Source organism: Desmodus rotundus, chromosome 1, assembly GCF_022682495.2.
Source record: "Desmodus rotundus isolate HL8 chromosome 1, HLdesRot8A.1, whole genome shotgun sequence".
NCBI classification, from domain to species: domain Eukaryota; kingdom Metazoa; phylum Chordata; class Mammalia; order Chiroptera; family Phyllostomidae; genus Desmodus; species Desmodus rotundus.
Genome location: NC_071387.1, coordinates 31669755 through 31687323, shown reverse-complemented (window position 1 = coordinate 31687323; position 17569 = coordinate 31669755). Strand labels below are relative to the sequence as shown.

The window sequence follows — 17569 nt, the reverse complement described above, 5'->3', positions numbered from 1 at the left end:
ATGTTCTGAGTTAGTGGTGATGGCTGCATAACCTTGTGAATTTACTAATTACTGAATTGTACACTTTAAGAAGGTAAATTTTATGTTATATAATTATATCTCAAAAAAAAAAATGAGCAGTTACAAGGTTGGGTTTCTTGGACCTGGAGCCAGAAACTTCCCTTAGAGGGCTAAGGCAAGTGAGTTCAGAATCAAGTGGGAGTCGGTAGCCTAGAGTAAGAATCTTTGAGGATCAAGGGAGGAAATTTCTTTCTAGTCTTGGGAGCCATGAGCCAAGGAAGATGTTAGAGGGCTGGAAGAGCTTCAAAATAGACTCTCAGTGTAAGTCGCAGGAAGAGGGGTTGCTAGAACCCATTTTCTGAGGAGACGAATTCTTTGGAAACAGTCTAGGAACTTCCAGAATGATTAAGGGCTTAGTAGTAGTGTCAACCCTCACACAGAATTCTAGGTTGCTTGGCATATGTACTATCCAGGCTCAAGAGAATTGGAAATTACGCACACCATGTCATCCAAATAATTCAAGCATCTTCTCCAGGAACACTTTCACATCTGACTTTTCCTTATTACCTCTGTCCCCTCTTCTGTGCATTCCTAACATCCTGTTCTTGCCTGTATCACAGCCCTTACGTTAGATTGAAAATTTTTTTTATGTTTGTCTTCCTGCTGGGATTAAAAGCCCCAAGAGTCAGGGATAGTGTAGCCCTAACGCCTAGCACAGGGCATGACACCTGTCAAGAACTCGGTAAATGTTTGCTGAGCCAATGAAGAATTGAGGAGACTACGGGAGTATTTCATTCAGGGCGATAGATATATGTTATCTATTGATAACATATTTTTAAGACTTCATAACACGGTAATGGGTTCACTGTGTGTGATGGTTCCTAATACCTACGTCTTTTGATGGGATTCTTTTGTCATGTGTTAGAGTTATCAGGCTTACTGCTATTAAACTACAAGCCCCTTGAAGTCAGGTATTCTGTCTTCCTCATCTCTTCATCCCCCTGCCCCCCACAGCATCTAGCACCCTGGCTTCTGTGCAGTAGGTCTCAGTAATGATCGATTGATTGATTGATTTCGATTTAGTCAAGCACATTAAGATAGTGGAACCGGCCTGTGAGGGAGGGCTGGATTTCTGTGTTTGGCAGTTGTGTTGGTGCAGGCCATCTTGTCTGCGGAGACATGACTAGGATTTACTGAAAACATTAATGATAGAGAACTCAGAAATGACCTGTCCTGTTGCCTTCGGAAAGCTTAAATTCTTGAGGATTTTCACTTATATTGTATTTCTTGATTCTTTGAATAAAGAGACAAAATCCCATTTGTAGACAGGTATCCTCAGGGAGAAAGTGTGAGGAACTAGTGGCAGCCCGCATCCCAGGCTAATCTGCAGAGCGGCATCCTTCTCATAATTTCTCTCCTCTCCCTTAGAACAAGAGAGATATCTGCAAGCCAACAACAAAGAATTCAACACTATATTTGGATATCCAGTGAGTATCAGGTCTCTGGCTATTTAAAGGAGGCCGAACTTCTCCTCTAACATTCTCCTTTGCTGGTGGGGCAGGAACTTCACTGTAGATGTAGATCCTGTAACTTAGGTTTCACTTTCTTTCACAAGGCCATGCAATGAGGGCTGGAGCAGTGGGAGCAGAACTCAAATCTGTCCAGAGACCGAGGCTCAGGGAATAATATATCTCAGATTTGGGGTGTTATGTATAACTCCTAGATAAGAAATACTATCACTTTTTCTCGTACAAATAAAAGCATGGTTCCACAACTTTCTTTCTCATTTAGACGTCTATCTATGGCAAACATGTAGATCTACCTGATTCCTTCAGTAGCAGCATAGTTTTCCATTATATTGATATCCTTAATTTATTGAACCAGTTTCATATTGATGAACATTTAAAATGTCTTCCTTCATACCCTCTCCAAAAAAATGTCTCCAGTGTTTTGCTGCGGTAAATCATCTTGACTAAACCATTATGCATGGGGTGGGGGGTTTTTTGCACATTTAGTGTGAGTGTATCTTATGAGAGTTTTCGAGAAGTGAATTGGCTAGGTGAAAAGGAAACACATTAAAAATTTTGATACATATTGACAAATTGCCCTCTACAAAGACTACATCCATTTATATTTCTACCTGTAGTAGAGATTGCTCGCTTCTCCATGTACCTGCCGAACGGGGTATTGCCAATCTTTTTCATCTTGGCCGGGCTCTTAGATGAAACATGGCATCTTTGTTTTCTATCCTGCCTTAATTTTGAGTGAGGTCACTAATCTTTTCATGTTAACTAGCCTTTTGTATTTCTTTTTCTGGAAACTGCCTATTAATGATCTTTGCTAATTTTCTGTTGAATTGTTCATTTTTCACTTATTTATGAATAAGTGAGTCATAAAAAGATACATACTGAAAAGTCATGTGTCAGCACCTCATGCTTGCCCACATCTGCTCCCTATAGGGAATCCCTTTAGTGGTTTCTTGTGTCGTTATCGGTGCTTATTTGTGCAAGTAAAGCAAATACAAATATATATTCTTATTTTCCCACTTTCTTACAATATTATGAACCTTAACAATAGGTTCTAGAAATTTTCATAATCAGAATTTCATAATAGCTTTGTCCTTTCTTTTGTTTTTCAGCTGCATAGTATTTCTTACGCAGATCCAGCATAGTTTCTGTAATCAGTTCCTTATAAGTCCATACCTCGGTTGTTTCCATCTTTCATAATTATAAACAAGGCTTTCAAAGATATGTTATTTTATGCACATGCAGCTCTGTATCTATGTACTCATATACAATAGGTCCTCAAATAACATTATTTCAGTATAATGTTGATAAGATGCCATAGGAGCTTAACTCTTGTTTATATCAATTAGTCTGCGGTAAAACTGGTTTCATTCTATGTCTCTCACTTGAAGTTGCGGAAGCGATCAACAATGGTAAGTGAGGGTTTACTGTCATATAGCTGTAAATATATGTAGCCATACATATTTACAGTCTCTGTAGGACATTAGTGTATAGTTTCTGAGTTAGAGAGGTTCTGGAAGATAACAGTGTTCAGGGGATAGCCACGGGAACAGGTTTTCCCTCTCTCTACCTCCTACACCTGCACGAACAGCATTGGGATGGTGCAGCAAAACTAGCTTTTGGCCTCAGACAGACCAGAGTTTGAACACAGCTCTACTCCTTACTAACCTTGCATCCTTAGGTATGTTAACTTCTCTGATTTTCAGTTCCCTTGTCTATAGAAAGGGCATGATAATGTTCACCACCTTGCGTGGTGGTCGTAGGAGTTAAATATACTTGTGAAAAATGTTAATGCACTATCTCCTAGAAACTGTTACCCTTTGAAAAGGGGGAACAAGTCTCATTCAGTCTGTATGCACAGTCCCTATCTCCATGTTTGGCACGTAAATGCCGTTCAATAGATATATGCTGAATAGCTACTGAATAAACAAACAGGTTTGACTGATCATGATATATTTAATAATGATTTCATTTCCCTGGCCTACCCATTGTTCATTTCCCTCCCATTTCTCTAACTTCTTCCATTGCTACTCTTTTTCCTCTTCCCAACCCCTAAATACAGATTCCCACTATGTCCATGACCTTCTGTTCTCCTTTATTTCCTCATTTAGCCATCAATCAAGTATAGGGCCCAAATAAATGAATAGCCCAAACCAAAACCCACCACCTCTGTCATGCTTAAATGTTATCTCATGTGCCAAAGTAACTAAACAGTGAGGAAGTTCATAGTTAAGCAGAAGTTCTACATTTTTTCAAATTTATTGTTGTTCAGTTAGAGTTGTCCTATCTTTTTCTCCATTGCTCACCCCTACCCCATTCTCCCACTCCCACAGTCAATCTCCCCTCATTGTCTGTGCCGATGAGTCCTCTATTCATGTTCCTTTGCTTGACCCTTCCCCTTCTTTCCCCCATTATTCCCCTCCCCCCACCACTCTGGTCAATGTCAATTTGTTCGTTATTTCCAAGTCTCTGGTTCTATTTTGCTCATTTGTTTTGTTGATTAGGTTCCACTTATAGGTGAGATCATATGGTGTTTGTCTTTCACTGCCTGGCTTATTTCACTTAGCATCATGCTCTCCAGTTCCAACCTTGAGATATTGTTTCTGGTTTGACATTTGAGAGTAGAACAAAACACTCTAGTTGCCAAATTAGTAAAGAAGTACTGATACTTCTATCTTAAGACAGAGTCAGCATGACTTTTGTTTGCTAAACAAATGCTACCAAAGTGAATAGAAACATGAAATACTACATTATTAGCTATAAAAATGAAGTGGAAAATCAATAGTGATGGCCAGCTGCTTCAGTGAGCAAAAGATCAAAAGATCTTTGGGTCCAAGTGTCTGAGCCGTCTGGTCTTAGACACCAAGAAATCAGAGTGTCTTATGATCGAAGGAAACTGTTTCTATATTAGAATAACATACTCTCAGGGCTAGAAGGGCCCTTGTAGATCATTTAGTTAGAACTCCATTCAAGGCAAACCTATGAGCTTCTGTGGGATAGATCTTGTTTAATTCTGTTTCAGCCTCTGCTAGTATAGCCCAACATAGGGCTGTGAACGGTTGAGCAAGCCTTGAGAAATGTATAGTGTTCAGTTGATTGCTAATGGGAAAAATTATGGAGAAATACCAAGTAAATCTTAGTTTTGGCTTGGATCTCTAAATTACACAGCAGTAAGCTATTTGACCATTTGCTCTTCCTTCGGGAAACAGACATTGGGCAAGTCTTGGCTGGGTAGCCTCTCTAGCCTTTCTGGGCAAGTTTTAGCCTTAGGACTGGATGATTTGGGTTTTCCAGGAGGACTCTGATGCCTTCCCAAGGCAGGGACCAGCAAGATTCTTTATACTTGAGCAGTGTCTGTACTCCAGGCCTGTACTGGGTTTATTCTTCTACTTAGGCCTTACAGATGGAGGAGGTGGGAGAGAAGCCCTGTTCTTGGAGAATTATTTGGTCTCATTCTTCTGCTTTTCTTAAGCGCTTAGATTCAAGCTCTGACATCTTAGGTCAAATGATTGAAGGCCCAAAGATAGAAAGTAAGGTGGTCCTGTCAACATCTTGAGCTCTGCACTGAAGAGGTGCCACGTTCCCATTTTCACTTAGCAAAATACTAGCTTAGATGTAGGCCAGACTTCTCAGTCTCTCTCAGGACAGTTAAGGGGTGGGTGATTTTCCAATGCTGACAGCAGCCAGTGTAGGAACCTTCAATAGGCTAAGGTTGAAAAACAGTAATTTGTTTTGGGCACCTGACATTCTTCATCAGTGAAACCAGCCGGTAAAAGCACACTGAAATGAGTTTGCCAGACCAAGAAAAGCTTCATTAAACTCTAGAGTGGAGCTAACACAAATGGAAGACCTGCCTTTTTAGGACTGAGGAGGGCCTTAGGGGCCAGAGGGTAAGATGAAACTGAAGGATTTATGATTCTAAGAAAGAAAAGTATTTGGATGTCTGTACAAGTAGAATGAGTCTCAGGAGACAGCACAATCCCAACTCTGCAACTAACTGTGTGGTCTTGGGAAAATAACTTCAATATTACTCAATTTACTCATCCCCAAAAAGGTGGTCATATGGTACTCTGTCATAGAGTTGTTTTGAGTATTAAATAAGTTGCTACATATAAAGTGATTAGAATGATACCTTGCATGTAACACATAGTCAATAAGTGTGAGTTTTTATTGTTGTTGATTTCATTATCATTATCGATAGTATCAGTAAACAAAGAATTCTGTCCAGGGTAGAAATACATTCTGCCTCCCAAAAGAGCCCCATATTGATCTACCTTGACATCTTTGCATCCTTTAGACCTCTGTAGGCCTCAAAGAAAATGTGGGGGGAGGGGAACAAATACTTCTTCCCTCCCTTTGGTGGGGAAACTGTTGCTTTTTACCATTTCACAGTGAGGCCTTTGCCCTTCTTGTTAAGACTGGGAGGTAGGAGTCTTTTATTCCTCTAATTGTGCTTGTTTCCTTCACTCACAGAACAATACCATCAAGACCTCAAAATATAATGTCTTTAACTTCTTACCCCTGAACCTATTTGAACAGTTCCAGAGACTCGCCAATGCATATTTTCTCATTTTGCTAATCCTACAGGTATTGCCTTTTGGGGCCTTTTCCACAGAACATGTTATCATCCTCTCTGGGGGCAGGTTGTATAATCAGTTCTTCTCCTCCCTAAACTGAGAAATGCCTTTTCTCAGTAGGTAACAGGCAAATGGATGGCCAGGATCTCAGGCCAGTCCTCTAGAGTAGCTGTGGTCAGGATTAGCCAGGGCGAAACAAGCCTCTACAAGAGGAAGGAGGCAAGGTCTCTGGACCCCAAGGAAGGGGAGCCCTCTCCTTATGGCTGCATGGCCACAGTTCAGCCTGACCATAGAAGACTACAGAGTCTTCACCCCAGCCACACTTTCAACCCCATTCCTCCCTCTTGTCCCAGCCTACCTGACAGAAAGTGCAAATGCAGGAGTGCTGAGGAAGGAAAGCAATCTAGAACATGACAGTACCAGCACAGAGCGAGGAAGCAGGGCAGGGTCGGCCCAAATTAGGAGAGAGGGACAGATCATCCCACTTCCCTTGCACTGAAGTCATGTGAGGAGGGTATGTGGTTTTCCCATGTCCACTCCTACCCACTACCCCCCGCCCCTCCACTATCACAGGAGAGATGGCCCTTCGCCATCAAGAAAAATGTAGTAGTGTTTAGGACAGACAGGCAGCAATTTATAGTCTCTTCTTTCCTTCTTTCTTGGGAGATGTTTGCTTATAATTTGGAGGGTTATATGAAGGTTACAAACAGTGAAAAGCAACTAGGATAGTTGAATTTATTATGAACCTATGGAGGTGAAAATGGTGTTGGGGTGGGGGAAATATATTGTCTTGTAAGCTTTCTGACCTCAGCTTTTCTCTCCTTCCATCTCACAGCTGATTCCCCAGATCTCCTCCTTGGCATGGTACACAACTGTGATACCTCTGATAGTGGTGCTGTCCATAACAGCAGTGAAAGATGCCATGGATGACCTGGTAAACTGCCTTCTTGGGCCTTTACTTCCTCACTGTACCTAGTCAGGCTGGGGGATAAGAAGGACTTCCCAAAACTATCTACTGCTAGGAAAAAGCACTGACTGGAAAGAGATGTTTCCTTTTTTGTTGTTGTTTCTTTATCTGTCCCAGACGAATATGTACTTTTTGTAGGCCCAAGGTTGGTGGTCTATGCATGGCCAGAAAGGGGCAATGCAAGACCATTCTCTGTCTTCCTACTGCCACCACTGTTAGCCCCTTTTCTAGGCTTTCTTCCATCTTTGGTTTTTTAAAGATTTTATTTATTTATTTTTAGAGAGAGGGAAGGGAGGGAGAAAGAAAGGGAGAGAAACATCAGTTGGTTGCCTCTCACACACCCCCAACTGGAGACCTGGCCCACAACTGAGGCATATGCCCTTACTGGGAGTCAAACTGGCAACCTTGGTCTGCAGGACAATGCCCAACCCACTAAGCCACACCAGTAAGGGCCTATCTCTTTTTTAATAACCCACCTCTTCCTTCACTCTCCTCTTAGCTTTCTCTGATGTTGCTCTCTTCCTTCTTTCTCCATTCCCTCCTCTCTCATTTTTATATCCATCTTCCTTTCATCCCTCTGTTTCCTCCTCCCTCTTTTTCCTATTCTTATCTTCCTTTTACACATTTCATTTCTCCTCTCCAACTCTCTCTATTTGCCTTTCCAATTTTCAATTCTATTAGGTATGCACAGCTAGGAACCCCCAAATTTTAAAAAACTCTCATGACATGCTTAAGCAAGGGCTGACTCTTTTCCTGGCCTTGGAGGGAGAAACTGGCTCCCAGTGAGTGCTACATGGCTTCCTCTTTACTCCTTAGAGCAGGCCCTGCATAGAAGGGTAAGGGTGAGGACCCAGTACCATGCCTACTAGTAGGATTTGGGGGGCCAGTCTTGATGACCTGCTGGCATCTTCCATAAGAGAGTCCTGATTTTGCCAGGAAAGATTTTTAGACCAAAGTTTGAGAGGATGTTTCTTCAGCTATTTAACTTTGTAACTTTTTAAATCCAGAATTAGCACATGGTTTAAATTTTAGTCATAACTAAATTGTGACTGAAGTCACAATGTAAAAATATAACATTATTTCTCTATAACTAAACTCAGTATAGCTCATAATAACCACTCCACTATCCCCACCATTTTTTAAAAAGAGCCAAAAACTTAACTTGCCAATTCAGAACAACCCAGTTACTTCGGTTTAGAACTAACTCAGTGTCTTTAGGATAACTGTTCTAACAAATTCAGGATTCTGTCTGCCTCCTTTCCAGTCCTGCCCTTCTCCCATGGAGTAATCTCAGCTGGAAGGAGGGGATTCATGTGAGTTCTAGCACCAGGACATACCCTGTATTTGTCCCCCTTCTATTCAGTCATTGAGCAGATGACTGAGCAAAGTTGCTTTTGAAAAAGTTTGTGGGAATTCTCATTGCACCCACTGTAGGCTTCTGTATGTGGACCCTGTGGGGGGTGGGATGGAAGTATGCTTGAGGATACTTAGCTTTGCCGGCAGCTACCAAGGAGTATGAGACTCTCATCCTGCCAGCTCATCTCTGTGGCCTTTGATATAAGTTGGTTGTTCTCATCCCCCAGGCTTAGGCTTTTGATCTTTAAAGCCGAGATTTTTCTCTCTTTCTCCTCCCTTGGTTCTTTTTCAGACCTCCCTTATCAACTTCTCAGAGATAAATAGCCTCTTGGCCTGGTTTTAATGGTAGAAGGAATTTGGAGGGTAGAAGGAAATTATGAAGAGGGTGAACTACACTGGGCGATATTTCAAAATATTAATTTTCTACATGCAGTTAGCTCAATTATATTTCCTGAACATTTTCTTGTATAATTTTAGAAAAAGCACAAAAATGATGATCAGGTCAACAACCGTTCTGTTCTGGTCCTGATGAATGGCAGGTAAGTCCTTCTAGGGAAGCCAGTTTAGGTAGGACCTGCTCTGGGTGAGGGTTGGCCTTGCGAACACTTAATGTGCTGGGGCCTTTGGAAAGGTAGTTCAGGACAGAACTCAGATTGAACATCAGAAAAATGGGTTTCTAGATCTAGCATACCCTGAGTGTCCCATCTGACCTGAGACCACTCTGGACCTCATATTTCTTATCTATAAAGTACAGATAATATTCTCTACCTTAGATTACGCTTATGAAAATAAAACTGAAATAATATATATTAAAGCAATTAATAAATTATGATGTGGTATGAACATTCAAGTGATTATTATTAGTGCAGTGGTCAGCATGGAGACATCAATATCTTTAGAACATCAATGGATTCTTTTTATTTTTTAATGAATTAAATCTTTATTATATATTTTTTCCATCACCATTTAGTCCCCTTATACCCCTCCCCTCAGCAATCACCACACTGTTGTCCATGCCCATGAGTCCTTTTTCCTTTTTGCTCAATTCCTCCTCCCCCTAACCTGCCTCTCCCCTCACTAGCTGTCATCCTGCTCTCCATCTATGAGTCTGTTCCCATTTTCCTTGTTAGTTCAGTTTAGAACATCAGTGGATTCTGGCATGGCTTATTGTCCATTCTTTTATAGCCTTTGGTCAGACGATCTTTTTGTTAACAATCTAAAGAAAGTATTGGCATTGACCCCATTGCTTGGTGTTTGGTCATAGCTATCTAAAGTGTTAGGTAAATGTTTATATTTGGTGGGGCGGTGCAAAATTTGAGCAATTCAACTTTGGCAGGAATGGAGAGAGACCAGTATAATTCCTATTTAAGGCAAAAATATGAAGACTATCATGAGAGGTACAAAAATTTATAAGATTTAATAAAAATGAGCAATCATAGCTGGTTAAAGAAATCAAGGAAGACTCTCTGGAGGAGGTGATGTTAGTGCTAGGCCTTAGGAAGAATTTGATAATTAGTGATTGTATGAAAGGAAAAGTGACCAGTGTATACAGAAGTATGATTGCAAAGAAGCACAAACCTGAAGGAATTAATGATTGAGGTCCAGTCTTTTTTCATGGTGGCCTGATAGAACACCCAGTATTGAAGATGGAGGCGTAGGTAGATACACTTTGCTTCCTCACACAACCGAAAGAAAGACAACAAATTTAAAAACCAGAAACAACCAGAATTGCCAGAAAATTGAACTATATGGAAGTCCGACAAGCAGGGAGTTAAAGAAGAAACATTCATCCAGACTAGTAGGAGGGCAGAGATGGGCACTGGGGCGAAGAGTACATGTGGCAAGGAGGTAGACCATGTGGGCAAAGCAGTGGCTGGCTGACCAGTTGGTCCCACATTCACATGTGGATAAACCAGGAGGAACAACTGGGGAGTGAGACAGACCACATATTTTTCCCTCTCTGACCCCTCCCCCACAGATCGCCAAAACACAGCAACATGGGTTGCCCCTCCCTGGCAAATACCGAAGGCTCTGCCCCTTACTATGTAACCAGTGTGCCAAGACAAAGAAATATGGCCCAAATGAAAGAACAGATCAAAACTCCAGAAAAGGACCTAAGTGATGAGGAGATAGCTAACCTATCAGATGCAGAATTCAAAACACTGGTAATCAGGATGCTCACAGAATTCACTGAGTTCAGTTGCAAAATGAAGGGAGAAATGAAGGCCATACAAAGTGAAATAAAGCAAAATATACAGGGAACCAACAGTGAAGGGAAGGAAAACAGGACTCAAATCAATGATTTGGAACAGAAAGAGGAAATAAACATCCAACCTGAACAGAATGAAGAAACAAGAATTCAAAAAAAATGAGGAGAGGCTTAGGAACCTCTGGAACAACTTTAAACATTCCAATATCTGAATCATAGGGGTGCCAGAGGAGAAGAGGAAGAGCAAGAAATTGAAACTTATTTGAAAAAGTAATGAAGGAAAACTTCCCCAATCTGGCAAAGGAAATAGATTTCCAGGAAGTCCAGGAAGCTCAGAGAGTCCCAAAGAAATTGGACCCAAGGAGGAACACACCAAGGCACATCATAATTACATTACCCAAGATTAAAGATAAGGAGAGAATCTTAAATACAGCAAGAGAAAAGGAGAGAATTACCTACAAAGGAGTTCCCATAAGACTATTAGCTGATTTCTCAAAAGAAACCTTATAGGCAAGAAAGGGCTGGAAAGTATTCAAAGTCATGAAAGGCAAGGAAGGACCTACATTCAAGATTACTCTATCCAGCAAAGCTGGATAGTTAAAGGACTTCATCATCACCAAGCCCTTATATGAAATGTTAAAGGGGCTCTTCATCATCACCAAGCCCTCATATGAAATGTTAAAGGGGGCTTATCTAAGAAAAAGAAGATCAAAACTATGAACAGTGAAATGATAACAAACTCACAACTATCAAGAACTGAACCTAAAAAAAAAAAAAGAAAAACAAACTAAGCAAACCACTAGAACAGGAACAGAATCACAGAAATGGAGATCACATGGAAGGTTATCAGTGGGGAGGGGGTGGAGGGAGAATGGGGGAAAAGGTACAGGGAATAAGAAGTATAATTGATAGGAACAAAATAGACAGGGGGAGATTAAGAATAGTATGGGAAATGGAGAAGCCAAAGACCTGGGGGTAGGGGAGAGAATGCTGTTAGGAGGGGGGTGGAGGGTGGAGGGGGGTAAAAGGGAGAAAAAAATGGGACAACTATAACAGCATAGTCAATAACATATTCTTTTTTAAAAAAAGAACACCCAGTAACTATAGTTTTAATTATATAATTCTATTATGCCAAGTTCTTGGACATCTAATCCTTTTACTTATTATGTAGTTGCTGATTGTTACTCATGGTGGATTATTTCCTCAAGAGTTTTGATCTGTTGAAGCCTCTCATAACTACCACCAAAAAAAGGCAGTTATGATTAAAAAGAAACGTTGCCCTGACCAGTGTGGCTCAGTCAGTTGGGTGTAATCCTGCAAAGGGAAAGGTCGCTGTTTTCATCCCTGGTCAGGGCACTTGCCTGGGTTGCAGGTTCAGTCCCAGGTTGGGGCGCATATGAAAAGCAACCAATTGATGTTTCTCTCCTTCTCTTTCTCCCTCTCTTTCCCTCTCCCTAGAAATAAATAAATAAAATCTTTTTTAAAAAGAAAAATAAAAAATAAAAGAAGGAAATAAATAGAAATAAAAAGAAAGGACAAAGTGTTTTAGAACTTTGCAAGGCTAGGGAGTTACCTTTCAAATAATTTTCATCAAATGAACTCCCCAAGTAACTTGAGCACTTGGGTTTTATAATATTATTGGAGAACAATTTGTCAGAGTGGGTTTATGGTGGGAATTCAGAAGCAGGGCCCTGGTTAGACTTTGTAACCTAGTGAGTGTCTGATTAATTGAACACTGGAGGTGAGGCTGGTTGTTGAAATGGTCTATATTCCAGAAAGTAGCTTTCTTTTTCTAGAACACATGGGTCTGAGCAGCACTGCTATGAAAAAGTTTGTCTGCTTTGCAAGTTGTGATTTCTGTCATTTTCTCAATAATTTGGATTATAAGGGCATCTATAGTAGAATCTTTTTTGAGAGAGAAAGAGAGAGAGATCAACTTGTTGTTCCATTTATTTATGCATTCATTGGTTGCTTCTTGACTGTGCCCTGAGGGAGGGACCAAACCCACAACATTGGTGTATTGAGATGATGCTCTCACCAATTGAGCTATCTGGCAAAGCCCTACTGGAACCTTCTTTATGGATACTGTAAGTGGCCTGAGTTCAGGTTCTATCCCTCCCAAGGGTCTTTGTGTTTGCCTCTATTGAGTAACTAACTCAAGGGTATCACCTACTCCCGTACCTCATGAGGTTACAAATTCTCAGGGGAGTCCTCCACTCCCTCCACTCCCTCACCCACAACCCTCCAAGGTAAGAGAGACCAACTTTCTTGGCAGTGAGTTGATTTTTTTACTGACCACCTTTTTCCTAATGGTGTTGCCCTTCCAGAGTCCTGGCTTTATGAGGGGTTCTTAGTTACAACTCATTGCCTCTCAGGGTCCTAAGGCTTAATCTCTTGTCCCTTTGATGGGCTAAAGGAAAGCTCAAGTTACAAATTATTGGGTTGGCCAAAAAGTTCATTTGGTTTTTATCCCAAAAGATGGCTCTAGTAGTACTTAGTTGTCTTTCACTTCATTTGAAACAATTTTGTTAGATTGTATTGTGACAGCTGTCATATCATCATGCATTTAAAAAAAAACTTATCAAAATCGGTGAATTTTTGTGTAGCCATATTAATATTGAAATGGAAAATATGCAACATTTTCAGCATATTATGTTTTACTATTTCAAGAAAGGTAAAAACAACTGAAATGCAAAAAAAAAAGATTGGTGCAGTGTGTGGAGAAGGTGCTGTGACTGATCAAACATGTCGATAGTGGTTTGTGAGGTTTCGTGCTGGAGATTTCTCGCTGGACAATGCTCCACAGTTGGGTAGACCAGTTGAAGATGACAGCGATAAAATCAAGAAATTAATTGAGAACAATCAATGTTATACCACACAGGAAATAGCTGACATACTCAAAATTTCCATATCAATAAAGCTATTGGTGAAAATGAAAAATGTGTCTTTTATTTTGTGGAAAAAGCCATACAGACTTTTTGTCCAACCCAATACTAAGACTGGCAATCCCTCTCCCTCACTAAGGGCAAGAACATCTTCAGAACATGCTTCTGTTCTGAATTTCAGTACTGTCTTTTTTCCTGGCTCCTTACTCTGTGTTAAATATAGCCTTGCTTATCAAAGTGCTGACTTTATTTTATCTAGCATTTCTAAGTATTTGCATTAGGAAAAGTACCAGAGTGGTACAGAACTCCAGCGGGGACCATCCACATAAAACAGAGAATATGGTATGAATGATTTCCTCTGGAGTCAAAGCAATGCCTTCTCTAGCTATATGACCAAATTTTCTAAACAAATGGTTATACTGCAATGCATGGGAATTACAAATGTACTTAGGGCACGACAGGATTGAATATTTTAAATCAGTAGGGGCTATCTCCCCCGCTCCCTAATCTGGGACACATGGTTGTTACAATGTCCAGGAACGAAGTAGTAATAGTTTGTGAATCAAGATGAAATAAAACACTCAGATGTTTATCTCCAAAGCTTATAGCTACTACCCTTTAGCACTATCACCCAGATTTGAAAATTAGGAACAAAATAAGTAAATGTATTGAGATTTATCTGCACAGAGATGATACTTGAAACCAAAGGAAATAGATTCAAGGATATATAAATAGTGATTTTGCAACAGGGACTTATGTTTATATTATAACATTCAAAGAATATTGCATGTGTAACAAGATTTAAAGAACTATAACCCTGGAATTTGAAAAAAATGGGCCCACTCTTGACTGTAACACCAATGCATCACAAACTGGTTGGTCCTCCTCTGAGCCTTGGCTTCCTCTCAGCTTTTTTCTTTTTTTTTTTCTTTCTTGATTGCAAAAACAGGACTTTGGGGGAATTCTCAGACCAGGCTTTCAAGGGTTATTTTCTTACAGGATGGAGGAGAAAAAATGGATGAATATCCAAGTGGGAGATATAATAAAATTAGAAAATAATCAGCCTGTTACAGTGAGTACCTCTTTGGGCTGTGGCTTTTTCTTTTTTGGCTGGAGTGAATACAGGGGAGCCCTTTTCGCACTTCCACTAGCACTGCTTTTGGTGACTTTCACCTGCCTCATTTTGCATCCAGAGATCAACAGTGCCTGCGATAAGCTTGCTCTTGTCCACCTCTCACTATAGTTACAGGTAATGTGCGGCTTGTTAATGAGAGGGATGTGTGTGTATGGTAGCAGTGACGGGTCCCAGACAAAAAAAGGAAACCAAATGTCTAAAATTCTTAGGATGAACATCTGTTCCTGAGGTAACTACTCTTGTCACACTGCGATGTTAAAAGTCTGCCTTTCTGCTTTCCTTATCTTCTCTGACCACAGGCTGACATACTGTTACTCTCTAGCAGTGAGCCCTACGGTATGACGTATGTAGAAACAGCAGAACTGGATGGGTGAGTGTTCCCTCCTTAATGGTCCATTGAGGTGACTTGAGCCAGCTTAAGAGCGATTTTTCATGGAGGGAGAACATGATGCAGAGAATGAATTTTATTCTCAGATCAAACTACGAAAGAGGCTAGAAATATCCAGATAAGATAGGAGGCCAGACTCTCGGGACCTCAAGTCTAAGGCCGAGCTTTCGGCAGCAATAATTGAGCATTCACTGGGTGAATTATCTGGGTGAATAAATGCCATATTCTCCATCTTTAAACTGAGACACTCTGTCTGGATGTATTTATTAATGCTGAGTGACAGGAAAGAGGTTAACAGAACTGTAAAATTTCAGCATAGAGTTCCAAAATTTCCAGGTGTGAAAAATGAGTACGGAGGTAATTATTTACTGATCAAACACCATGTTCTATAAAGGATTTAAGGTAGAAATTCATTAGCATGCAATAACTAAGGCCTTAGGAGGGCAGAGACCATCTTCAGAGAGCTTGTCCTGTAGAGTTCTGTATGGATCTGCATTCTTACAACTATTCCTCTTGGTGCCCATGAGCTTCGTGAAATGTGGCTGCTATTTTTGCTTCTGTCTCAGTGCATTCTTATATCAGCAAATGGCTAATTGGGATCCCTTCATGACTTCTATAAACATTTATGAAATAAGAAGTTTGTTTACTTGAAGGTGTGTGCAGGTTTTTATCAGGACATGCTCCTTATTCTTGAAGAGAGCAGGTACCTTGTCCCTGTCGTTTTGTGATGTCTCTTCAGCTCGAGCACCTATCCAGCAAGATCTGGTTAAGAGAGTGGAGATGTGTTGCAGCGAGAGAGGGGAGTCAGTGCGCTGACACCAGTGTCCTTGCAGGGCCATCCCACCTCAATAACGTCCTTGAGAGAGAATAGTGGGAGTGACTCACACTGCTCCAACCTATAGCCCGAGTTCTGTTTGCACCATCTACTTTCTGAACCTCCATGAACACAGAGGAGAAACTGGACCTGTGGTGCTGTTTGTGCATGTGCCCTGTATGCTGGTGACTGTGTCCTTTATTCTAGTGAAACCAACCTGAAAGTGAAACAGGCCATCTCAGTTACCAGTCAAATGGAAGGTGACTTGAAGCTGCTGTCTGCCTTTGATGGTGAGTTAGCACATAGGCTCACCCAGCCAAATTTTTATCAGTAGAGGACTGGTTAAATAAAGTATGGTATATTCATACTGTGAATTCTATATAACTTTTTTTTTATTGTTGTTCAGTTACAGTTGTCCGCACTTTCCCCCAATTATACTCCCCTGCCCTACCTACCCCCACCTCCCTCATTCAATCCAACTTTTTAAGAGCAATATTCAGGTTGATATTTATTGACATGGGAAAATATTTACAAGATATTCATAAGTAGAAAAATATTACAATAGACTGTTTAGTATATGTAGCATAAACTTGGTTTTTGAAATATATATATGTTTATGAGTACACGTATAGAAAAACTTGGAACGATGTACTTCAAAAGGTGTTAATAGCTCTTATCTCTAGGCAATGGGTGAATTTAACTTCTTTCTCCTTTTAATATTGTATATATATTTACAAAGAACATATTTTGCTTTATTAATCAGGAAAAGCTCAGATTATTTTCATTTTGAAAAAATACAAGGTTTTCTTTAAGTTAAGTAGTTTTTTTATTTTTTCAGGTTTAGAGTTCATATGATCTGACAGTACTGATAGTGCTAGGTTATCACGCGGGTTTTTCTCATCCACGATACTCTCCGGATAGCCCATGTCACAAATGCAGTTAATCCTCTCTGATGCCCAGAAACTCTGTCTGCCCTTCTAAATGGAGTGGGTGAGAAATGGGCAGCATCTGAGAGAGGATAGGAAAAAGATGTGTATGTATTTTGAAAGAGATGTTTTCCACTTTTGTGTTAAACCTCCTTCTACCTAAGATTACAGAGCCAGAGCTCATACTTTTTCTTTTTCCAGGAGAAGTGAAGTGTGAATCTCCCAATAACAAGTTGGACAGATTCACAGGAATACTGACTTATAAGGGGAAAAACTACATCCTGAACCATGACAAGCTGCTGCTCCGAGGATGCATCATCAGGAATACAGATTGGTGCTATGGCTTAGTGATTTATACTGGTACGTCTGGAGTCCCAGTTAGATCCCCAGCCAGCTGGATGCAATTCATGGCCAAGTTCTGGGTACTTAAGTTTCAGGATGTAGATAGTACTCAGATACATATCAGAACACTATGGCTTCGAGAGACAGATAGAAAGGGGGATGGATGGATGGATGATTTAAGAAAAAAAGTTTTAACCTATGCACCCCAATGTTCATGGCAGCACAATTTACAATAGCCAAGTGCTGGAAGCAACCTAAGTGCCCATCAGTAAATGTGTGGATCAAAAAACTGTGGTACAGTTACACAATGGAATTCTACAGAAAGAAAGGAGCTCCTACCCTTCACAACAGCATGGATGGGTCTGGAGAGCATTATGCTAAGTGAAATAAGCCAGGCGATGAAAGACAAATACCATATGATCCCACCTATAAGTGGAACCTAAT

General features: G+C 40.5%; 1 protein-coding gene across 1 annotated transcript in view; it reads left to right on the top strand.

Annotated features, from left to right (window-relative positions):
• The first annotated feature begins 1434 nt into the window (after positions 1 to 1434).
• The window catches only part of LOC112304394 (phospholipid-transporting ATPase FetA), a 65618-nt gene continuing 49483 nt past the window's right edge, over positions 1435 to 17569 (top strand). The window contains exons 1-8 of the mRNA XM_053922910.1: positions 1435 to 1487; positions 6000 to 6113; positions 6939 to 7037; positions 8904 to 8965; positions 14520 to 14592; positions 14955 to 15025; positions 16065 to 16147; positions 16985 to 17143. Of these exons, the coding sequence (XP_053778885.1) occupies positions 7026 to 7037; positions 8904 to 8965; positions 14520 to 14592; positions 14955 to 15025; positions 16065 to 16147; positions 16985 to 17143 (460 nt within the window). The 5' untranslated portion in view covers positions 1435 to 1487; positions 6000 to 6113; positions 6939 to 7025. The remainder of the gene's footprint in view (positions 1488 to 5999; positions 6114 to 6938; positions 7038 to 8903; positions 8966 to 14519; positions 14593 to 14954; positions 15026 to 16064; positions 16148 to 16984; positions 17144 to 17569) is intronic.